The sequence below is a fragment of the Cibotium barometz genome, chromosome 38 (genome assembly GCF_041138505.1).
Source record: "Cibotium barometz isolate CiBa-2024 chromosome 38, ASM4113850v1, whole genome shotgun sequence".
Taxonomy (NCBI): Eukaryota; Viridiplantae; Streptophyta; class Polypodiopsida; order Cyatheales; family Cibotiaceae; genus Cibotium; species Cibotium barometz.
The window spans coordinates 18,073,549-18,097,463 of NC_141083.1; the positions used below are offsets into that span (position 1 = coordinate 18,073,549).

The 23,915-nt window shown below is 45.8% G+C and overlaps 1 protein-coding gene and 1 long non-coding RNA gene across 4 annotated transcripts; one reads left to right on the forward strand and one right to left on the reverse strand.

The window, feature by feature from the left end:
• Window positions 1–260: 260 nt before the first annotated feature.
• LOC147616408 (uncharacterized) lies at window positions 261–23,406 on the reverse strand. 2 transcript variants are annotated; one of them, XM_086777478.1, is made up of 20 exons: window positions 23,341–23,406; window positions 23,064–23,133; window positions 22,499–22,632; window positions 21,943–22,051; window positions 21,749–21,813; window positions 21,532–21,625; window positions 21,136–21,230; window positions 20,917–21,002; window positions 20,751–20,819; window positions 20,389–20,529; window positions 20,136–20,295; window positions 19,936–20,027; window positions 18,657–19,642; window positions 18,150–18,548; window positions 17,836–17,965; window positions 17,625–17,723; window positions 8,210–8,286; window positions 8,001–8,064; window positions 7,766–7,858; window positions 261–962 (listed from the first exon to the last, which is right to left on the reverse strand). In XM_086777478.1, the coding sequence occupies exons 3-20, from the start codon at window positions 22,596–22,598 to the stop codon at window positions 390–392; spliced, it is 3,432 nt and encodes a 1,143-aa protein (XP_086633604.1). In that variant the 5' UTR covers window positions 22,599–22,632; window positions 23,064–23,133; window positions 23,341–23,406; the 3' UTR covers window positions 261–389. The 2 variants fall into 2 exon arrangements, with proteins under 2 accessions (XP_086633604.1, XP_086633605.1); XM_086777479.1 differs by lacking the exon at window positions 23,341–23,406 and having other exon boundaries at window positions 8,210–8,283; window positions 23,064–23,171.
• Window positions 637–20,192, forward strand: LOC147616409 (uncharacterized). Of its 2 annotated transcripts, XR_015262493.1 has the most exons (7): window positions 637–774; window positions 865–971; window positions 8,154–8,313; window positions 8,396–8,453; window positions 17,876–17,985; window positions 19,355–19,496; window positions 19,640–20,192. It is a non-coding gene; the product is annotated as an uncharacterized LOC147616409 (long non-coding RNA). The 2 variants fall into 2 exon arrangements; XR_015262492.1 differs by lacking the exons at window positions 637–774; window positions 865–971; window positions 8,154–8,313; window positions 8,396–8,453; window positions 17,876–17,985 and having other exon boundaries at window positions 19,359–19,496; window positions 19,649–20,192.
• Window positions 23,407–23,915: the final 509 nt, after the last annotated feature.

Sequence of the window (23,915 nt, forward strand, 5' to 3'; positions counted from 1 at the left end):
AAACATGTATTTGAAACTTGAGGTGCTCTACGGGCTTACCAATGAAATTCCCGTGTATATATATATATATAGCTGGATAGATTTTTTCATCTCACTTTTCAAACATGTATTTGAAACTTGAGGTGCTCTACGGGCTTACCAATGAAATTCCTATTTAAAAAGATTTAATTCACAGGGGATGTTAGTCACCCAGCCTTTACTTACGCCATTTCAAAGGATAGCTATTAGCAATGATTCCAGAAGCCAGTTAAGTAGAAGAGAGGGACAAAGCAGATTAGGACAGAAAGAGTAAGAATTAATACAGAGAAGCTAGTTATGACTCAACATCATGAACATCTGCAAAAACTCGGTTTCAGTCTCTGCGAAACAGCAGCTGTGCCTTGTGCCTGTCAAGGGGACGGCCCCGTTTTTTGCAGAGGGAGCCTAAGCTTGCCCGGAAGGGTTCTCCTGGGGGATGTGACATCGCCACAACTGTTGTTCTTTACCGAGCAGCATGTGAAGTTTGCAGATCTTGCGGAGAGAACGTCGTGTGGCTCTTGCTGAAACCCCTCTGCCGCCTTCCACCCGAGAAAGGCCTTTTGAGGTTTGCTGGCCTTGAACCCACATTCCACACGCTGCTGCTCCACCAGGAACAGATTCTCCTTGTCCGCTCCCTTCCCCGCAATAGAACGAGAGCTCTTCTTCTCCACTGTGTTTCCCTGAGCTCTTCTGTAAGGCGTGCGTGGTTTGCCCGGGCTCGCTTTCAGAGAACGTTGAGCTGCCTTGCAGAAAATGGTAATGTCACCAGCACTGTTGCTTTCACCTTTGCGTCGTGCATTCTCTGTGTCCATGTCCGCCACCTGATCATATGTCTTCTCTCTGCAGGCCTTTTCCTTCATGACTTTGTCTTCCATGGGAAGCACTGACTGTGCAGCATTATCTTGCAGAACATCCATGGAGCTTAAGGAAAGAGAAGCATCTTCCTGCAAGAAGTAAGGAAATATAACTCGTAGAGCTTAAGGGAAAGCGAAGCATCTTATTCTAAGAACTAGGGGAAATAACTCATTCAGATTGTATAACACATTGAACGAACGATATGTTTTTAACCAACGAGGTTGAGGATGGATCTAGGTAGGGTGACCATGTCGTATTTGAATGGCGGCCTGTGTATCATACCCAGAGGCCTTTTCGGCTTGCAGCAACGGAGAGCATATAGAGCATATAGTGCAAAAGATGAGCAAATAGTAGACTAACGTACCAGTGGAAAAAAGAAAAATATCACTAATGCTACGATTTGATTGGATAGTGGCTTTTGCACTACATAAGTTTGCCCGGTTTCAGCAATGCTAGTGAAGTAGGGAAGATGACTCACCAATAAAAAATCAGCATTCAATGCTAAAGAAACTTGGGACAGTACTGTTATAAACTTGTTAAGTCTCACACGGGACACTACTGTGCACCTGTTGGCAAGCTTGAAATTTGCATCCCTGCCTTGGACTTCAAAATTTTAAAAATTGAAGGCCTGCAAGGTACATTGGCCTTCATTTGAAACCCATTACTCATAAAAGTTCACTGGGGTAGTCTTCTTTAGAACTAAAGTTTACAGGTAGACTTCTTGTGAAGCTTTGGAGGGAAATGAGCCCGTTGAAAGCTGCGAATTTCAGCACTACCTATTGAAAGCTGCAAATTTCAGCACTACCTGCTGGGACTCAAATTGACGACTCCTTGCCTCAGGCTTCTTGTGAAGCTTTGGAGGGAAATGATGCCTGTTGGAAGCTGCAAATTTCAACACTGCCTGCTGGGACTCAAATTCACGACTCCTTGCCTCAGGCCCAAGCACTTTTTTTGTGTGCTAAAGCCTAAGCCTTCATTTTAAAGTATTATTTTTATTTTGTCTTGCTTTCAGGTCCTGCTGGCCATTAAATGTGTGCCAGCATGTTGGAGTCCATGCGGGGCGGATACGACAAACTCAACCTGCGTAGATCTATCCAACGCTTGAAAAAAACAGCATTCTAGTGTATTTCTACCGGCCAGAATTAAAAAAGTTGCATGAGATTTTAAGTAACCCTTATTTTTAGGAATGATTTTTCATACATTTTAGTTATAAAACCGGCATACATATTTGTAGGAATGATTTAAGGAGTGCCTTCCTCTTCTCCCGGTGATTGGTGGTGCCATCGGGAGAGTGATGGGAGTCTCCTCCCATCGTTGCCTCAACCCTCGCTAGGGTAGCTGGGATTCCATCCCTTTGCATCTGTGGCCTCGCTGGAGTTTGTACTAGCATTTTCCCGTTGGTGATGTGCCCTCTCCCATCCTAGAGCGGGCCCCTCCTGCCCCACCAGTATAGCGGCCAATCCCTCGTTGAGATCCCCCCCAACCCCCAGTGTTCTGAGAGGCCGGCCGGCCTCTCTAGCACTTGGCGGCCCCTCCCCACAACATTTCTCTCCGGTGGATCTCTCACAGCAGCACCCCTCCCTGGTCTCTCCGCCCTCCCTCGCTGCCTCCCCCACCTCCTCCACCTCCTCCTCCCCTAGCCTTGACACTAACTATACCCGCCGCAGTTCACTCCGCCCTGCCTTTATCATTCGAGCCCTCCCTCCCTCCTCCATCTGCCTCTTCAGAGCACTCTCGTCGCCCCCCAACAGCCCATGACCCGGAGCGGAGGTAGCCCTCTACGTGAGATAACGGTGCGATGATCTTCTCTTTTCCCTTCAGTGCAACCCCGAGGACAGAGTGGGATCCTGAGTTGGTGGCAGCTGCCATCCAGGGTCAGGCAGTCGAGCTCTCCCACCATCTCGATGATCTTCGCATCACCGACATTCTCTCCCATTTTTGGCCTGTGGCTAGGATTGACCTTGGAGGTTCAGCCCATCGAGGCCAGGGCGAGGAGATGGTAGTCTCCAGTTTGGAGGTGCTGCTCTTTGTGTTTATGCATACTTCTGCTGCACTACCTCTTCCCCCGTACCTCCACTGTGATCGATGGAGTCTGGAGTATGCATATGCACGTGCTCGTACAGAGTGGCGTCACATGGAGGACAAGATTAGTGCCCACTTGGCGCGCCTTCGAACCCGTTCGGATTGTGATTATGTCCTATCTAAACCCTCGCCAAAGACTCTTTGAGTGGAGGGCAGTTTCGCTGTCGCATCACACAGATTGATTTGCGGATTGTTTCATGGAACATTCAGGGTTTAGGGGCCTCAGTGCTTTCATAGATGAGGCGTCCTATGAGGCGAGCTTTAGAGGACCATGGTGGGGGGACCCATAGACATTCTTTTTCTCCAAGAGTATCATCTCTTAGAGGGGCGCACCCACAGATGCGGGAAGATTCTTTTTGGTCCCCATCCTTCGGCCCCCCTGGGATGCAGGGAGGGGTGTGTATATCTGTCAGTGAGTAGTTGTTGTCGTTAGTGACTGGTTTAGGAGTCATTGTTTCGGGGCATGCATAGTGGATTACCATTACTATTGGAGAGGATAGCGTTGGCTTCCTCAACATTTATGCTCCGAATGTTGTTGCAAGTAGAGCCCTCTTTTGGAGCTCAATCTGGCAAGCCTTCCCTCATGTTGACTTTTGGTGCTTGGGCGGTGACTTTAACATGATAGAGGTAGTAGAGGACAGACTTGGAGGTGGCATGGCCACAGTTTCAGGAGTAGAGTATTCAGCTTGGAGATGATTCTTGTAGTCTAAGTCAGGGACAGGACCCTGGGCATCTTCCAGAGTTTGGGCATAGCCTTGGGAGCCATTGCTTCTCGAGATCGAATAGGAGTAGCACCAGCCCCAACCTCTCTAGACGAGATAGGTTTTATGTTGATGAGTGGGCTTGCAGTCGAGGGGGTACGATTGGTATTTTGGTAGGTACTTCATTTTTTGATCACGCCCCGGTTATTTTATCCTTATAGGACCTGTGGAGACACGATAAGCTCGGAGAGTTCACCTCAAAATATGTAAGTATAGCACGTGAGCTTAAATGAAGGGGTTTTTAAAATCAAAATTTGAAGGCAAATTTATAGAAATGGTTTTTTAAATTGATTTTGAAAAAACCCCACAAGTCCATAAAGAAAAAGGGGTCATTTTATTCATAAAAAATTCACAGGTAAGGGGTTTTCTAAATACCCTTTGAACGCACATGATACATAGGGTTTCTTAGTAGTGTACCCTCTCAGACGACATGCATGTGAGCTCGAGGGTTCCGGATAGCCTCATTCAGGACCTCGAGATATGCAACAAGATAGAGCAGATATGGGCGGGATTGGATTTTCTTTCAGGCTCTCTTGTGTACACATTGGATGAGGGCTTAGGGGAGAGGAGCAGTTTCTTGCAGGAGGTAGTCGACAGCCGATTAGAGGGTTTCCGAGAGTAGGAGAGAAGTTTGAGGAGTAGTCATGCCTCTTTAGAGTGGCTTCAGGAGAGGTCCCCGGATAGCCAGTGGATCGAGAGTCAGCTCGCCGCTGCTTGCACGGAGATTAGATCCATAGAGGAGAGGAGGGTGGAGTACAGGTATCATTCCAGGATCTCTTTCTGGACTCAAGTAGGCGACAGAGTCGCAAGGGATTTCTTTGAGATAGCCGGCCCTCATAGGAGGAGAGACAGTATTTGCAGGTTGCGTGGCCAGGATGGAGCTATTGTTTCAGATCCCCCTCCCCCCTCCCCCCTCCCCCCTCTTCCCCCCCCCCTCCCCCCAGGTGAGCCATTGCCATGGACTTTTTTCGATCCCAGTGACAGATTGGAGATCCGGCAGTGGAGACCCATCACTCTTCTAGGGACAGCCTATAAGATCTTGGCCAAGGCCATCAGCAGGAGACTTCAACCTTTTCTCCCAGACTTGATCCACGACACTCAGACCGGGTTTGTTTAGGATTGGAGCATTCTGGACAACATCTTTACCTTTTGGGAGGCGACGGCTTCGGCCAACATGCGGCAGCAGGATCTCATTGTGCTACTCCTAGACTTTGAGAAAGCTTATGATAGGGTGGATTGGAGCTTTTTGAAGGACACAATGAGACGGATGGGATTCCCCATGGAGTGCATTCGTGGAGTCTAAGGACTTTACTCAGCGTCACACAGCTAGATTCTCATGCAGGGAGCCCGTGATGACAAATTCCCTTCTCCCGCTTGGTTAGACTTGGTTGTCCTTTGGCACCTTACCTCTTCCTATTCGTCGCTGAGGCCATGAGTAGTTTTCTCTCCGCCCAAGAGACCGGGCTTCAGGGATTGCGTCTTCCTTTCCGCATGTTGAAGGAGCTGCTGGACTCGGAGTTTGCAGACGACATAGCAGCTTTCCTTGCAAGAGATGTAGGGACTCTACAGAGAGTTGCGGAGGCAATCGAGATTTTCTGCCTTGCATCAGGAGCATAGATCAACTGGCACAAGTCGTCTGGTTTTTGGGTAGACTTAGCACTCGCTCCGTCTTGGTGACTAGTTGAGGATTTGTAGTGGATCCCGAGGGGCACTCTAGTTCGTTATCCTGGTTGCCAGGTTGGTATTTATCTCTCTCCCGAGCACCAGCTTGTGTCACTTCTTCTGAGTATTCGGAGAAGCTTTTGTATTGGAGCTCGATGAGGCTCTCCCTAGCAGGGAGGGTTGTGGTGGCGAACCAGGTACTTCTTGCCACCATGTGGTACATCACTTTGTGCTAGGCCTTTTCTTGGGCATGTATTGGCCAAGTACAAGGATTGATCTGGAACTTCTTATTGGTCGGAAGTGATGGGAGGCCAGCCAGGGCCAAGGTGGCATGGAGAGATTATTCAGCCACGTCGCAGAGGGGGGCTAGGCCTCATCGACCCTGCTATCCAGAGTTGTGTCCAGCGGGGCAAGCTGATTGTTAAAGGTGAGCCGTGGAAGGATTTCCTATTGGCCTTGATTTCAGACCGCACTCTGAGTCTTTGGAGCCCTTGGCCGCAGAGTACCAGCTGGATCTCACAGAGATGCGAGCCCGTGGGTTTAGCCTGGCTTTTGAGAACAAATTTGTAGCCAGTCTACTTCGTGCTTTGGATCGAGCCCTCATATAGATAGCTCCAGTTGCCTCAAAGGAGCGGCTTCGGCAGCCTTTGGTCTGCAACCCCTTTATCCGTTTACCAAGTGACCACATGCTATGGGCCCGATTGCATGTTTCTAGGGGCGCCTTGAGCATGGGACCAACCAGGTCTCTTGGAGATTGGATCGCCCACAAGTAGTTACCCCAAAGAGGCTTGACAGGGATCCTGGGTAGAGATAGGCTCAGCATCGACATTGACTCGGCTATCCCTCGAGAGTGGCTGACTTCCCAAGACCCGACTCCCCCAGTGTGGCTAGGTGTGTTTACGAGTCATGATATCCTCGTGGCGGTCCATGGAGCAGATGAGAATAGTAGTTTGCTCACTTTCTCTATTGGATTCCATGGCAGACTAGAGAGATCTGAGCTTTCCTTGGAGGATTTTAGTGGTTGCACCTTGCAGAGGGTGAGGGTGATTGGTTTTCGGGTACGAGAATGGCATATTGATCTAGCACCGGCCAAGGTGGCTAGGGTATTGGAGTGTCGACCTCTCATGCGTCTTCAGTGGGACTCAAGAGAGTGGACTTGGCATGATCCAGTGTATCGGGAGGAGACTCTGGATGCCCCCTTCTTTGCATACGTTGCGCGGCTAGGCCACAGGATCCAGATGCCTGAGATAGATGGCATAGAGGTAGCGGCACCACATTGGCAGTCTTAGGGCCTCTCACAACGCTTCCTTTCAGATTTCTGGAAGAGACTGTGGGACAACTTTTGGCCAAGAAAGATCACCCTCTTTCTTTGGTTGATGGCACATAGGAGTTTGGTAGTCGGTACTTGGTTGGCAGTTGGCGGTCGACCAGCGGCTTGTCCGCGGTGCGGCCACCCCCACCCCGACCCCCACCCCGAGGAGACTCAGAGACATTGCCTTTGGGATTGCCCGAAGGCTCATCAGATTTGGCAGCAGATTCTCCGCATGTTCGCTATGGACAGGGCACTGACCCAGATTACCACATGGGGCACCGTCGCTTGGGCCACAGAGGCTGGAGTTGTCAGGGCTTATGAGGAGGATGGGGGAGGGCTAGGCCTTTAGGTCTCTCACCATCATATTGCAGCAGTACCAGTCACAGCCCCACCTACATGCTACTGGCAGCCAAGCTCATGCCAAAGATGGAAGATTTGCAGTAGCATAGCGGCCTGGCACATTTGGCTTGCTAGATGCAGCGAGGCCATCAAGGGTACCCACACTCCGCCGGTGGAGACCATCAAGAGCATATGGCTTGATATCATTCACACCCTCCACAATGAGTGGGGGAAGTTACAGGGAGGTTTTGACTGCATGCGGAAGCGGCGGGAAGATTTCTTGAGACTTTGGAGGCTTGGCCCTTTTCTCACAGATAGAGGTGGTGACCCTATTTGGCATCTGTGTCAGTGTGTTGGTGTTCTCCCCCTCCTCCCCCCCCCCCCCCCCCCCCCCCTCTTCCTTATGAGATAGCCTTCTCCTTACCGAGCGGCCAGCCGGAGGAGAAGCATCTCTTCCCCTTATGATCATTTGATTCCCGCCCTTAAATGAGGCGAGTTTGTATTTAGCCCTTTGTGGCTGTTTTTCTTTAACTAATTGAAGGATCTTTTTCTCGGAAAAAAAAAACTGGCATACAATAGAGATCACGGTAACAAAAAGATTTAAGAGTCTTCCTTATTTTGATTGGTTGAAAAATATGTTTTTTCAAGCACCTGTTCATCATCACCATCATTTATCCTTAGACAGCCGGCAAATGAACACTTTTCAAATTATGCCTTGTCTTTGGCTGAGACAAACCTGTGTGGCTGCAACATCTTTCTGAATCGAAGTGTGTGGCGTCTCTATGGAATTCAATTCAGCTGGAAGGGCCCTGTAGCTGGAAGCTGCTTCCTGCATTACCGTGTTCAGCTTTTTGTAAAAAGAATGAAGAAACAAGGCCAAAATCATGCTAGTGCGTTCAACAAAATGTTGTCCTTCCCGGGTGTTCAGCGTTTTGTGTGCTAGAAACATTAGCCAATTCAACCAGTATTACCTCAGTATGTGTCCTGACATCATTATGGTTCTTTTCTAAGAGATCATATGCACCGCAGCGAGCACTGTAGCGTGCAAAATACATGACAATTATTAGAGTTCAGGTAACATCAACTTGTGTGCATGCTTTTAACATACACGGGTATATTTACAGGAAGAAGTCAAAGCAACTATGCTAATCTAATGTCCTTTTTCTGAAAAGAAACTTACACTCCTGTAGGACTATTGCTCCACTCGTTCACCGGTTTCTCCAATGGTGTGCTCCTTTCTTGTTGGCTCTCTGTCTGCTGCCAAATCAAGGACATTTAGTCAAGGTAAGGACTCGTGTTTTATCGATAGCATGCAAAGATAATTTATGTTTTGCCACTACAAACCACTTCATTATAAAACCTGCAGGTCTTCGATCAAGCATGGTACAGCAGGTGGAACATCATTTTCAACATCAGAAGAAGAGGTGGGGCTGTTGTTTTTGTTGCGAAGAGCACTGCTTTTTCTTTATGCACCTTTTTTTCCTATGCCCTTCTAAGCAAAGTCTCTCTTAAAAATACATTTCAGAATTTCTTTCCAACTTTAAAATTCATACTATTCACCTACATAAACTGAAATATCAGAAAGTCTTTCCATCAATATGTATTTCATGGAAATTATACAAAAAAATAAAATACATATTTCTCATACTAAGATGGATGAAGGAAAAATAAGTTGCAATAAGCATCTAACAATAAACTTATTGGCCAAAGAGAAGAACTATGTGATTTACACTTGGATATACATAGCTTTATCTCCAAAATTTATCTTTAAGATTCTTATGAAGGTAAGATAGAGTAGCAAAATAGAGTGGACTTGCATGATCCCGCAGATCGGGAGGAGACTTTGGATGCCCCCTTCTTTGTATGTACAACGCAGCTTGGCCGCAGGATCCAGATGCCTGAGATAGATGGCAGACCATTAGCAGCCGCACATTGGCAGTCTCACGGCCTATCATAGCGCTTCCTTGCAGATTCTTGGAAGAGGCTTTGGGACAGCTATCGGCCGAGGAAGATCACTCTCTTTCTTTGGCTGAGGGCACACAGGAGTTTGGCGGTCGGTACTTGGTTGGCAGTCGAAGGTTAGTCAGCAGCTTGCCCGAGGTACGGCCACCCCTAGGAGTCTCAGCGACATTGCCTTTGGGATTGCCCGAAGGCTCATCAGATTTGGCAACGGATTCTTCGCATCTTCGCTATGGACAGGGCATCGATCGGATCATCACTTGGGATACTGTCGCTTGGTCCACCGAGGCTAGAGTGGTTAGGACTTATGAGGAGGATGGGGGAGGACTAGCCCTTCAGGTCTCCCACCATCGTATTACAGCAGTACTAGTCACAACCCTATCGATAGGTGATTGGCGACCAGGTTCATGCCAGAGATGGGAGATTTGCAGTAGCATAGCAGTCAGGCACATTTGGTGTGCTAGATGCAGTGAGGGGCCATCGAGGGCACCCACACTCCGTCGGCTGAGACCATCAAGAGCATATGGCTCGATATCATTCACACCCTCCGCGGTCAGTGGGGGAAGTTGTAGGGAGGTTTTGACTGCATGCGGAAGCGACGGGAAGCCTTCTTGAGACTTTGGAGGCTTGGCCCTTTCCTCACAAATAGAGGCGGTGACCCCATTTGGCATTACAGACCACCTGTATGGTTGTTCTCCCCCCCTCCCCTTGTATGAGATAGCCTTCTCCTCACACAGCGGCCAGTTGGTGGAGAAGCATCTCTTCCCCTTTGATCATTTGTTTCCCGCCCTTATATGAGGTGAGTTTGTATCTAGCCCTTCGTGGTTGTACTTAGCCTTTGCGGCTGTTTTTTCTTTAACTAATTGAAGGATCTTTTTTCCGAAAAAAAAAGAGTAGCAAAATATATATTTCTTCCTCCCATGGCTAGCATTGGTGGTGCTTGCGATGGTCCTGGAAGTCTCGCTTCTTGTTAATCCACCACCCCCTCCGCCTGCTAATCATGCAGCCTCAACCAACCGGAGGTATCAAATTGACAAGCTCAGCGGTCCAAGGATGTAAGCTGTAAGCAAGATATAAAAGATAAACAACATGAATTGAAATAACACATGTAATAAAGATGAAAAACTTGTAAGGAGAACGTGTGCCTGAAGTGGGAGGAGCCTTGCTTCTAGGAGGTGGAAAGAAGTTCCCCCCTCCTAGCATGTGATTATTTTGTTGATGTTCAACAAAGCAGGATGCTCCCTCAAAGAAATTTTGGTCCTGTTACCTGCTGCCGTGGAATATACATTCTCAAACACTATGTTAGCAAGCTTGATTACCTTTCCGAGTTTCCCATAAACCCGACAAACAAAGGTTGATACTCACAGCATTTCAGGTTCTAAGATGGTACCTGGGTGCTTAAGGTGGTTAAGGGCTTCATATAGAATTTTTCATGGAAATCTTTTCTAATGACTCTCGCCTAGACCTGTATCGGCCATATACATTTTTTGAAGAGTCATGTGGGTTGGCCAGAGACATTGTAGACCTCAAGCTAGTGGTGCCTATTTCTGGCCTGTTGTACAGGGATCTAACATTGCACAGCTTGTGAATGATGCTAGTAAAGGTTGCCAAAAAGTTCTCTCTCGTTTTCAGAATCAGTTAATATTTATGTTTCAACCCTATGCACTATGGAGTTGTACTAATAGAATGCACAGTGGAAGAAGGGAAAATGGAAACAAAGGAGAGAGAGTGAGTGAGAGAGATGGAGAGGAAAAACACGAATGGACCTGCTCTTAATATCATCATCCAAGAATACACATCCTGGGAGAGAGAGCCTTATATGTGAGGGATTGCAGCAAACAATGAAAAAGAGTGAGGATATGCCAAGCTATATATATGCCCAGATGTAGGGAAAAAGTGCCCAAGACTCCCTAAAGTGGGGTTAAAATATGGAAAAATATGTGAGGGGTGACCAGTCCCTCTAGCTGACATGGTCAGCCCGTAAAGGCTAAAATAGGACACCACACAGGAAGCCAACAACAAGGAGATGATGTCTAACACCCCCTCTCAGCATCGAATGTTGAGTGAACTCCAAGAAGCGAGAGACATTGTCCTCGATCAAAGATGAAAGACTGTAGAAAAAGGTACCAGGAAAGCTCCACAACAATCTCCTTAGCAACCTAGCTATAAAAGCAACAGAACAAGTTGCTAGGTACGACGCTCCTCTGGAAGAAAACAACCATGTAGACTGTGACGTGCTGCTCCAAATAATGGTTCCAAACCCAAGTGTAAGAACACTCTCCGAAGTCGAATGTCGTGTTTCTAGCCTAAAGAAGGTATGGAAAACCTCAAAACCAACCAAGATCAGATCCTGTAGATAATCAATCCTGGGAGAAGTAAACTGCTCTGCACTGGAACCCTCAAAAGAAAGAGTCAATTTGTTCCAACTCTGTACCAAGAGTAGCCAAATGCTGTACAAAAGCATCCTATGAAAAGGTTGGCATCACAAGATGTAAAGACTGTAGAAAAGATAGGGTCCATCTGTCAAACTCCGTACCATGAGTTGCCCAATGTTGTACATAAGCACACTCCACTGAGGTGGGCATCGCTAGATGAAAGGACTCCGCATCCCCCTGTAATAAAAAATGTCGTCAGATTGGTACAAGCCCAACCTGATTCTGATCCAAATCCAAAAAACTTTGGAAGTACCACTATGCCCCAGGCACGGTTAGCAACCACAGATCCAAAGCATCCCACCGGGTCCAAAAGTCCACCCTCCAAAACAACAAACACGCACACCGCATCAAACCCAATGCAGAATTGGCAGGGGGAGGAGAATCCTCAGAAGCATCACAAAGAGAGGCAGAGGTAGACTCCTCACAATGAGGAAGGGAAGCAAGAATATAAATTGCAGTGGTAACAAAGTTCTCAAGAGCATCAGTGATAGCAGAAGACTCTTCAATAAGTAGAATCAGATCCCAAGAATCAGTAAACAAACAAGTGATCCATGTGAAAGGATCACACCTAAAAGGCAAAACACCCTCCTTTCTCTGCAAACACTGCAAAGAACACAGGCTCGGACAAAATAAACTATGCTCAGGATCTCTGAAAGGATCACTGCTCTCGTCAAGAAAGAACTACTCTCCTCCAAAATCTGTAAACTCCTGTCACAAAAGAAAGTCTCCACAGATACAAAACAGCTCCCGAAACTGATCCTCAAGTGAAGTAGTTGGAGATGGGCCCCCTCTTAAGTGTAGAAAATTCCTTTGGGAAGCAAAACATAGCCAAAAACACTGTTGTCCAGCAAAAAAATAGCACTCCACCGCCAACAGAAGGCAAGGAACATGAAGAAACCAGGAATCCGTGTAGGTCAGGAACAAAACACAAGTATAGATGCTCCAAAATTAGCAAAATGCTGATTGAAATCAGAAATTCAGTGTCCTCCTCAAGTACCAAACTGCCTCCAAAGCCACAATCCAAACAAAACCCCCTTTGCAAGTGATCTGTGTCCACTGGAGAAGAAAACGTAGCCAACCAGAGGGCTGCAAACCTGAAAATTCAGGTCAACCAGCTTCCACACCTCCTATGAGGAAAAACACTGAAGAGAAGACACCTTTGGGTCCAACGGACAAAGCCCAAGTGAAGGTAGAGCTACTAGTAGAAATCAGTCTAAAAAAACGCGGCAACCATGGCTACAAATCTGAAAACGCAGAGGTATTCGGGGCAGTAGATAGGACAGATTTTTGGAAAACGCGGAAGAGATAGGTACCACCAAGAATCAGATCAGCAAACAACATTAAAAAACCTGTAAGAGAAAAAAACACAGCACATATGCTGCTGCTGTCCTGCACAGAATAGGCGGCTCACACTACAAGGGGGGGTAGATGCTGAGAACTGCTGTGGAAAACACATGTAGAAAAAATGCAGCACACCAGGTGCTCTTGCCTTGAAAACAGTGCAGAAAATAGGTTTGAAGTGGGTTCTCAGAGGTGAAACCGATGAAGGAAGACCGCGGGCTGCTGAGAAGAAGAGCCGGGAAGAAACTAGCCGACCAGCAGCAATGCTAAGAAAAGAAAAAAAAACGCAGATTTGACCACTTGAGAAGGGAGAGGAGGGAGCATCCAACACTGTATATCACCGGTGCTCTGATACCATGATAGAATGCACAGCGGAAGAAGGGAAAGTGGAAACACAAGAGAGAGAGTGAGAGAGAGATGGAGAGGAAACACAGGAATGGACCTGCTCTCAATATCATCATCCAAGAATACATGTCCCGAGCAAGAGGGGAGAAAGCCTTGTATGTGAGGGACTGCAGCAAACAATGCTAAGCAATGAAAAAGAGTGAGAGTATGGCTGGCTATATATATGCCTAGATGTAGGCAGCCTACCAACGTACGACTAGGGAAAAAGTGCCCAAGACTCCATAAAGTGGGGATAAAATATGGGAAAAATATGTGGGGTGATCAGCCCCTCTAGCTAACATGGTCAGCCCTAAAGGCTAAAATAGGACACCACACAGGAAGCTAGCAACAAGGAGATGATGTCTAAGAGTACAACACCACAATACTGTCAGAATGCGCAGCGGAGATGATGACCAAATCTAGGAACACAAGAGCAAACGCAATGCAGAAAAACAGCACGAGAGAGAGAGAGAGAGAGAGAGAGAGAGAGAGAGAGAGAGAGGCATATAACTCTGCTCTATATACACAAAGAAGATCCCGAATACAAGACACAATGGTGTGGGGGCCATGGGGCCATTTTATATGGCCCCAAACATGCAATCGGCCTGTAGAAAAGGTAGCCGACTGGACCTAAATGTCCACGACCAGCTATATCCACCAGTCGGCCAACTGTACATAGCCGGCCAGCATACATGAGAGGTTAGGGACCAGAAGGAGCAGTCGGCCAGCATCTAGGACACCCCGACCAGCAGTCGGCCAGTGTTTGGATCAGCCAGGAGCCACAGAACTGCCTCCCACACCTGGTAAAAATAGGGAAAAAATATGGAGAGTGGGGAAAAATGAGAAAACACCTAATACGGACGGGCACACCCACAACAGAGGCCCTGGTGTGTATGTATAGACAGGAGATGACTTCTAACACCCCCTCTCAGCTCCTTGCTGTGAAACCAACCATAGGGAGCTGGGGTGCCGCGCTTGAGCAAATCTTGAGATAGCGACTTCGTGAAGAGGTCCGTTGTATTGTCCTCCGTCGAACATAACTCTAGCAAGATGTCATCAGCAACGATCTGTTCACGAACAAAGTGCCTCTGGATGACCATGGGTTCCTCCAATCCTGCCATGCAACCTCTGTAACCTCACCACCTCACAAGCAGCATCACAAGCAGCCCGGTACTCTGCCTCCGTCGACAACAAGGCAATAGATGATTGCCTCTTACTGCTCCATAAAACTGCTCCTAGGCCTGAAGTAGAACTCCTCGTGTCTGAATCTCCTCCCCAAACTGAGCCACTCCATCCGTGGAGTCAGACTCCATCCATCAATCCCCCTCCTGTGTAAAAGAGACCAAGATCCTTCGCATGCTGCAGAAACCACAAGATACGCAATCCTGCCTCCCAAAGAGTCATCTGCAACCATGAGCTCAACAGCCTCATCAGGAAGCTCCCGTCCATTCTGGTATCCATCAACCACATCAATGAACCATTCTGCTTCCGAGTCAAAGGGGCATCACGCTGCTCACAAAGATCAACACCTATTATAGTGGAAAGCCAAATACTGGAAACGTGCTGAAGACCACGCAAGGCCTTTCTGAAATCTATCAACCACCCCCTCTGAATCCGGAACCACAAAGCCTGGAGAATCCACCTCCTTCTGCAAGTAATCAACTGCCACCTGCTTGGCTTTCCGAGAGGGCCCTGTGGAAAGAACATCCTCATCTACATGAGTTTCTTTGTCTCGAATACTACGAGACATCAGAGCATAAGTTACTTGTTCGGTTTCCTTTGACTGACGAACACAAGAACCACCAACATCAGTATTGGAAAGTTCCTGCCAACTGCTGCCATCAACTGGCAAGCTATCCACCATTTGGTCCCGGAAAGCCTGCACCTGCAACCTATCCATACTTAAGTGGCCATTACCAGACTACCACTCATCACAAACCTGAGGACCTGGGAGAGAGAGTGCTGAAAGCTTGTAAACTCCATTCTTCACTTTGTCTTCCCACACTACCTCGCCTGTTGCCTTGTCTTGGAGAGAAACAAAATGCTTACAAACTCCACCCGTACGCCAGTCTTGCAAACCTGATGCACTGACAGCAGATGAAAACCAAGTGACGGAACATACAACACCTGGGAGGAATGCTTCTCTCCTCTGCCATCGGGAACTATCTCCAACCTGTCCTCACTGTGAACTGGGATAGTGGATGTATCCCCAGTAAGAATGTGACGAGAATACCTGTAGAGATCCTGTAAATCTGAACGTAAGGAGTCATGTGCTTGGAAGCACCACTATCTAGAATCCACTCTTGAGTATCCGTTGTGGAGAATCCTCCAACCTCCTCCTTGCTTGAAGAAAATGAAACATCGGTGTCCATCACCTCCAAGTGCACAAAAGCCGGAGTCTTCATGATTGTTGTTGAGAAATTTTCACCCTTCTCGGTCTTCCGCTTGGGACACTGCCTCCAATAGTGGCCTTTCTCGTCACAATCATTACAGGTCCTCTCTGCCTTTAGTTTCTCGCGGTCAGCGTCGGACTTCTTCTTAGAAGACTTCTCTGATGAAGCCTTACCTTTGCTCGAGTTACGGCCTTTCGACCGTTGGCTAGTTAAGCCTCCGAACCTCCGTCCTATGGAGGGTTCGTGAATCGTTCCTCGTGGTCCAAGACCATGGGCACAAGCTTCTCCCACGTGATGGTGCTGAGCTTGCCACTGGTAATCAAAGACGAGTAAAATGCTGTGTACTGAGAGGGCAAATGCGACGGCAACGTTATGGCCATGTCCTCTGACGATATCTCCTTCCTAGCCTAGAGAACTTCCTGCTGAAGAGCCTGCAGCTTGTTAATATGCTCCCGCATCGTCAACGACTTTGCAGGGCTCATAACCCGCATCTATACTTTCAAGGAAATCCTCTTCATGGGTGATACCCTGTTGTAAAGAGAAGCCAAATGCTGCCATTTACCTTTGGCCAGCGTCATATGCTTTACATGATTGATTACTTGCGGTGTGCAGTTGAGGAAGATAAATGAACGGATCCTGGCGTTGACATGATCCCACAACTCTGCCTGTGCCTCCCGGTCCTTATGAATCAGCGGTAACTCCCCTTCCTCTACTTCCGGCCGTGGAACACCAACAACGATGAAATCAACAAGGTCATAAGACTCCAGAACAGATTCCATCATAACCTTCCATATGCCGTAGTTGTTCCCGTCCAACTGACGGTCCACTGGGAACGTGGGGAGTGTAGGGATCTTCACATGCCTCTCGGCCATCTCTAACAAATCTGCCATTGCGGGGATGTAATCTTAAAAAGGGTGGGTGGATGGGAACAAAGAAGAACTTACACCTGCAAGTGGCTGTCCAGCAAATCAGCATGCCGTCCTCTTGCTTCTCCTCTTCCTGAACAGTCCCTAACAGTCCACCAATCAGCAACACAACAGTCCCCCTCTTGCTAACACAAATCCCAAGAACTATCACGAGCCTAGTGCTCTGATACCATGTCAGAGTGCACAGCGGAGATGATGACCAAATCTGGGGACACGAGCAAATGCAATGCAGAAAAACATCACGAGAGAGAGAGAGAGAGAGGGAGAGAGAGAGAGAGAGAGGCGTATAACTCTGCTCTATATACACGAAGAAGATCCCGAATACAAGACACAATGGTGTGGGGGCCATGGGCCCATTTTATATGGCCCCAAACATTCAGTCGGCCTGTAGAAAAGGCAGCCGACTGGACCTAAATGTCCACGACCAGCTATATCCACTAGTCGGCCAGCTGTACACAGTCGACCAGCATCCGGGACACCTTGATCAGCAGTCGGCCAGTGTCTGGAACAGCCAGGAGCCACAGAACTGCCTCCCACACCTGGTAAAAATAGGGGAAAAATGGGGAAAAATATGGAGAGTGGGGAAAAATGAGAAAACACCTATACCGGCGGGCACACACACAACAGAGGCCCTGGTGTATATGTATAGACAGGAGATGACTTCTAACAAATACATCTTTACAGCCATGGTAGAAGTTGACCCTAGCCATGGTAGATGTTGAAGGGTGAGGGGCAATGTGTATCTGATTCAGACCTCCAAACAATCACAACGGTATGGAGTTGTACAACACCACAATACATCTTTGCAGCCATGGTAGGAGTTGAAGGGTAAGGGGCAATGTGTATCAGACCTCCAGACAATCACAACTACACATGGAAGATCCCCATGAGGTCGCATGCACAAGACATGAATAAAACTACATCTTCGAACTCACAATCATGAGAGAAGATGTTGATTAAGCTGCTACTTTTTTTGTGATGTTGAAGTGTGCATGGTGGAAATCAAGGGTAGCAGTGGCATTAAAGTTTTGGTACTTGCACTTGAGTATCAGAATATTCATGAATCATTAGTCTGTCAACAAGAAAGTATGTTGGCAAGAAACATCACTGATTAACTTCTAGCAAGTTTTGCAAGAAGACTGGATAAGAAATCATACTCTTTCTTCTATCAGGAGCTGTTCTACGCTTGATCTCTGTGAACAATCTTTATGACTCTCAATAACTTCTCTGAGTTTAAGTAATTCATCCTTCATTTCCTGGAAACCAAAGCCCTTGTTTGAGTAAATATGCTGAAGATGTTCAATACCGAGAAAGAAGACTTTTTCTGCTCACACCTTGTACCTTTCTATTTTTGCTGCGAAATCATACCTGTGCTTGCTTTGTGATACTTTCCTCAAATTTCTCGCAGGGCAAGAAACCAGCTTTATGGGTGAAGACTGATGTGCTTTTGAATTCTAAAAGACTGGCTTCCAAATGCATACACAGAGATTGCAGTTGACTGGATAATGACAAAGCGAGGTATCAATGAAACGTTTCTGTTTTCCAGGTATATATGAATAGATTAATTTGGACATAAACTGCGAATATTCTAACGAGTTGTAGGCATATACAATTACTGCGCAGTGAAACTTACAAATGCTGCTGACAGCATAATAAAAAGTTGACAGATTTTAGGCAGTTACCTCTTAAGCTTATCTACATCTTCTTTCAAATTCTTCAGTTCTTTCAGCTGAGATGGAGATGTCCCTCCATTTAGGTGGTTGTCGGTTATGGCATCTCCAGTTTTCCACCCAGGAGGGGGTATCCAATACGGTTCAACTCCTGCTTGTTTTCTTACCTCCATCAGACCAGCATCCTCTAGCCAGTATTCCATTGCACCTTCTGAGTTGTGGCGACGGCGAAAACGTTCACCATTACTGATTACCGTGTCTGTCATATGCTTTAGAAGATGATCGAGCAGTCCTGTATCACCAATATGCTTTCTAGCCTCTTCACGGAGTGTAGGCCTCAAAAGGGGCTTTCCAGGAACTGCACCTTTCTCATGCATTATTTCTATAAGCTTGAGCTGAGCAGCTTTATATCTGCAACAAAACAGTCAGAAGTGTAGCAGCATTACTTTTTGTTCTGCCTTTGGTCTTGTATTCTGTTATGAGAGTGAAACGATTTTAAAGCGGGGATTTGGATGGAACCTTTCACTAGACCACCTCCCTTGCATCTCTTTTGGAACTGTGAGCATCCTTCCTTTTCCAATGTCTGTTGATATTTGTCTTACTGCAATATGCTTGTTTGTATTGGGCCTAAAAAAACGCAAATTTGCAAATCTGTGCTGATTCTGGTTGTGTACTTTCTTTACATAGTACTCTTTGCCTCCAAGATCAACACCACCTAGACTGTTTCCTCGGCACCTGTATTGAGAAGTAACTTTCTTTCGGACTCCCCATCTAACCATGCCTTGGTTTACTTCTGAAGATTCCCGAATTTGTGATTTTTGCGCTTGTTCCACTGTTAAAGCACTGCTAGGTTTGGTGCGAAGTGCAGACCTTGAGGGGACCTCATCCAAAGTATCAGTGTCATGCAAAGTGGCAGGCTCATTCCTTTCTTGCACATTGTCATCGTGCTTACTTTGACTTGAGGACTCGTCTTCTGAGGCTTTCTTATTACTTTCCAGTGAGATTTCCTGTGTTTTCCTCCCCCTGAATTTCTTGTGAATGTAGACATTAAGTACTACAGGACAGTTCTTTACAGAGTGCCCATTTTCCTTGATGGTAGCTTGGTCCAAAAATGAGGAAATGCTCTGCTTATCATTACAACAATTCTCATCCTTGCTCGTATCTGTTTTTCCTTTCTCACTGATGGCAGTACATTGGCTTTTTGTCTCCTTTTTCAGATTTGAGAATAGCCAGAATGTTTCAAGATGGCCCTGGTCGAGATAATCTGTAGAAGAAATAAGGCGTTTCAGGACCTTCTCAGCCGTTTTCTGTGTCATGGTGAACTCCTCATCCAATCTGGGCCTTGTGCCAGCAGTTGTGGTAAGCTGACTAAAAAGGCATCTTGTTATCACTCTTTCCTGAGAGACTGCTTCTGTGCACGTTTTGTTTGACTCTCTGAAATATTTTGTTAAGGATGCAATGCTTGGAAACGAGATGGTGACAAATCCTTTTGTTGTATTAAGAACCTGCAGGTTCCAAGACACTGCAATGGTTTAGATGAAGGCAATGAGATGCTGCAATACGTACTTGTCTTCCAAGGAATGGTATTCTTTGATGCAGATGTAAGTGAATTTCACCAAAGGCAAGAAGACATGCCAAGCGAGACCAAAGGCAAGAAGACATGCCAAGCGAGATCACTTTCTACTAGAGCATATAAAATTATTGACAGTGGAAAATGCTTGTAACATCTATAGCAAGGAAGCTAGCAGTTTGAGGGGCAAAACGATGGTGCCCTATTTTAGATCTCTGTAGTTCTTACCACGGCAGCACGAAGATTCCTCAAATGAGGAGGTGCATCAGGCGGTAACTTTTTCTGGTCAATTTCATAAGCGCTTCCGGTTGTAAATGTCCCTGCAAAGCTTACCTAAATGTGTTACTTGCAATGCAAGTTCAGAGAAGCTGGAAAAACAAGCAGGAAACCTTTGTGTGTACTAGAAGAATCCAGCCAGAACACGTTACCTTCCAATGCTTGCCTTTTTGAGGATGTCAGTTTTACAAGAAGGGGTGTCCTTTTCCTCTTTAGTTTTTTGTGATGAGAAGCATTGAATCTTGCATTGTTGAAGATGGTGTTTGTTTTCATTTGTGCCTTATGCTCGAAGCTTTTAATGTACTGCAGAAGCTGGGAACATTGGAAATATATTAAATGGTTATATGCAATTCAACATTTACTCAACTTGAGGCATTTGATTTAGCCTCAAATAAATAAACTCACCATTTTGCTTGAACTGGCAGCATACATGTTCTTCCTCCAACTGCTCTGATCTGTGAAGATTTGGTATCCGTTCTGCAGTTCTATCAAGGCTTCCTTTACGTCTTTTAAATATATCGCAGCTTGCACTTTGAGCATCCAGGCCTACACATTCCATCACATCAAAACTGTTTCAAGGAGAGTATTTATCTATTAGGAATGTGATTATTGTGAAATCGAATGTATGAGGCTACTCGACATAGAGCAGTGCCTCCTACAGTGAATTTCCTTCCCAATTACATCTTCAGTTGTGAACCACGATGCATTTATGAAGGTATTATTAGTGTGCTCATGCGGCATAGAACTTGACAAACTTTTCACGTTACCAATCGTTTAGCTGGCCAGTGTGCAGTTGCTGTCTCCTGCGGCATGCCCCTTTCAATCTTCAGAAGCATCTGCAGTGGAAGGGGGAAAAGTCAGTATAAACACCTTGTAATTTGCAAACGACCTCGACCTTGATCTCTCCTTTAATGTTGGGAGCCAATTGATTACATGGGCAAGCTCTCTTGCGTTAACAGTAGCATCTTCATGCGTCAGGTCCCCAAGCTCGTCGTTGTTTATCAGAAGATATGGATTGTCTGCATGAAACGAGCAAGTTCTTTGGATCTTTTTATACACGAGAAGATTTGGATGTGGCGGAGAAATTAAAGTAACTGTCCTAAGATACTTCAATTTTTCCTTGCATACTGTTTGCTGGTTGGAAATGCTCACCGAAATCGTCTGGTAGTACATCTGTGAATACACCAGTCTCTGTAGAATATGAGTATTTACAGACATGGACTTCTGCACTGTTTCCTCTTGTAAACCTGCGAGTAGCCAGGCTAGAAATTATGGAGAAGAAAAAGATACGTGACTGTAACCTGTAAACTTGATGAAACAGGGTTCAAGCTAGCACTATTAGTCGCACAAAATATTAAAACAGAGATTAGGCAAGAGCACTAATTTCTGCAGTAAACTTCCCAAAAATCCATAAAAAGACTGGTAGTGAGCTTCCTAGAAGTTTGTGAAGCAGAGGACTATTGTTAAACCATGAAACAGAGACCGTCAGCAATACATGAAACAGAGCGCAGCAGCAATACACGAAAAACGAAGGATCAATGGGCTTGCCTGTTCTTCAGTTTGTCACAGCACTCTGTATACGGAACAACTTGACAGCGTCCCACTACAGATTGTACGAGCTGACAGTCGAAATAGTTTGTATCTTGGTCATTCTGTGTCAAGGGTTTAGCTTGAAAGAAAGGACTCAGTGGAAGCTTTTCTATCGATATTTGCAAAGCTGAATATTCAAGATCGCTAGCTTTCCTATCTTGGAGATGAAGGATACGGTAAATTTCATTCTCACTTGGAACAGATGGCGGATCGTGTTGAACATCTGTAGGCCTATAAAACCTGTGATAGCTCAAAGAAGGGCAAAGCAGTTTAATAACTGTATTGTGTGGTTTTCTGAGCTGATCGTTTGCAGCTAATCACAGTATGCTGGATTTTCTTGACTGATTTGATTGAGGGTAAAAAGCATACCAGCGGACTTGAACGCACTTATTTGCATCCTCAGCATCGAACAGACTTTCAATTCTTGCTATGAACATTTCGAGGGAGGGTTCCCCTGGCATAAGGTAAATGAAATCCCCTGCAGAAACGAAGAAGCATTTGCACAGAAACAACCCTCACTAAACTACTTCAAATACCCGTTTCAGCATGCAATAATCATGGCCAGTCTCAGAAATCGTGGTCTTTGGCATCGAGAAATCTTCCCGTCGCATCGAAGCATTCATCTCTCCTCTAAGAAATTATCCATTCCGCGTGGAAGAATATAAAGGTGTTTTATACGTTGAAAAACAATGTTTTACCAAGCTGACAAACCGTTGACTTTTGCATCAAATCATTTCTAAGCAAGCTCAGAAATCGGGCATTTCTGCAGCTTAGCGCTATTTTTTGCACCGAGAACAAGCTCAGTCGAAAACGTGGTTATTTGCTTCGAAATGAAAGAGAAGATCTGCCATTCCGAGCAAGAAGAAGAAAGCCATAGCTACCTATTCAAATAAGCTCCTGATCAGAAGAAGAAAGCCGTATCTACCTACTGAAACAAGCACTCCCGATTCGATCTCACAGCTTCTGTAGAGGTTGCACCCCTCAATCTGATGAATGGGGGGGCCTAGCCACTTGGACTTCGACATACCTCCGATTGTTTCTTCACACGTTGCGCCGAATCTGCGAAAAAAAACCTCCAACAATCACGCTCGTTACTCAGAGACATAGAATCTTCTGCATGGCGAACAATCGTAAAGCTTGTAGAAAATAGATGGAATTAAAGACGAAAAGAAAGCGCCTTCTTTACAGAATACAGCATCTATTCAGCAGTCTTTTCTGCTTTGTATACAGGGAGAAGGTTTATCGTAAAGCTTATACTAAAGAGATGAAAACCGCAAATATAATCATGAAGCTTTCCCATTGGAGTCATGGAGCAATCACAAAGCTTGCATACAATCTCCGTTACAATCTTCTAGAAGTGCAGATTGCACTAGAGATTCTTGCAGCTTTCCAAGCCTAGATTAACACAGGGCAAGTTTTTGTGTGTTATCGAATTCCAGCTTAACCTAAACGAAACCAAGCACCTTTGTTTAAACGTTAAATATAATTACCAGCTCATAAGGCGTGCTGATCCGTAGATTTGGTGAAATCAGGAGGCACAGCGCCGGAGTCGCGGCCGGCCTGCAGAAAACACACAAGAAACGAAGTTTTTTTTTTTTCAATAGCGAGCGCAGAGCTTAGCTGCAGGAAAAAAATAGTGGACATGGTTCTGTTCTGAGAAAAGCGACTGTTCTGTACTGTCACAGAGAAATCAGAAAACGGAGATAATGATCAGATGAAAGAATGGCAATGATTAGACGAAGATCGAGTCGCTGTTAAGCAGCAAACCATGCGCATTGTTCTGCTCCGACGCGAGACCTTCAGCGACAACTCAGAGAAAAATGGCGATGATGATAGCATATCACCTTTTCTTATGCCTAGTCTTTTGTGAGAACGCTCGTCACTGCTCTTTACACTTTTAGATAATGGGGACACATTATTATGCAGTGAAATGTTTATTTCATAAGTGCTACTGCAATCCCTTGAATTAATTTAAGGAATTGATAAATTGATTAAATTTGTACTAGTCAGAAGATCTGAGGATTCTGGTAAGGATGGTTATGTATAGATCAAGACCTCATCAATCTATATCAACTATTATCAACATGTTTTGCTCTCTAATGTGTGAAAAAAAAAACATGCTCGAGAGAAAAAAAACAGACCATGCTGTAGAGTTGGTACGAGTCTTTCCATAAATTTATAAACATAAGGGAACATAGTGTTGAAAGTGTAGCGAATGTGTTTTTTTTTTCCAACTTTGTATAACATAAAATGTTGTTCTTACATATGCTTACCTTGAACGAATTAGCTATAGTATTATTACTTTTGTTTTTTGTTTTTTTGTCAAAGGAATATATATATAT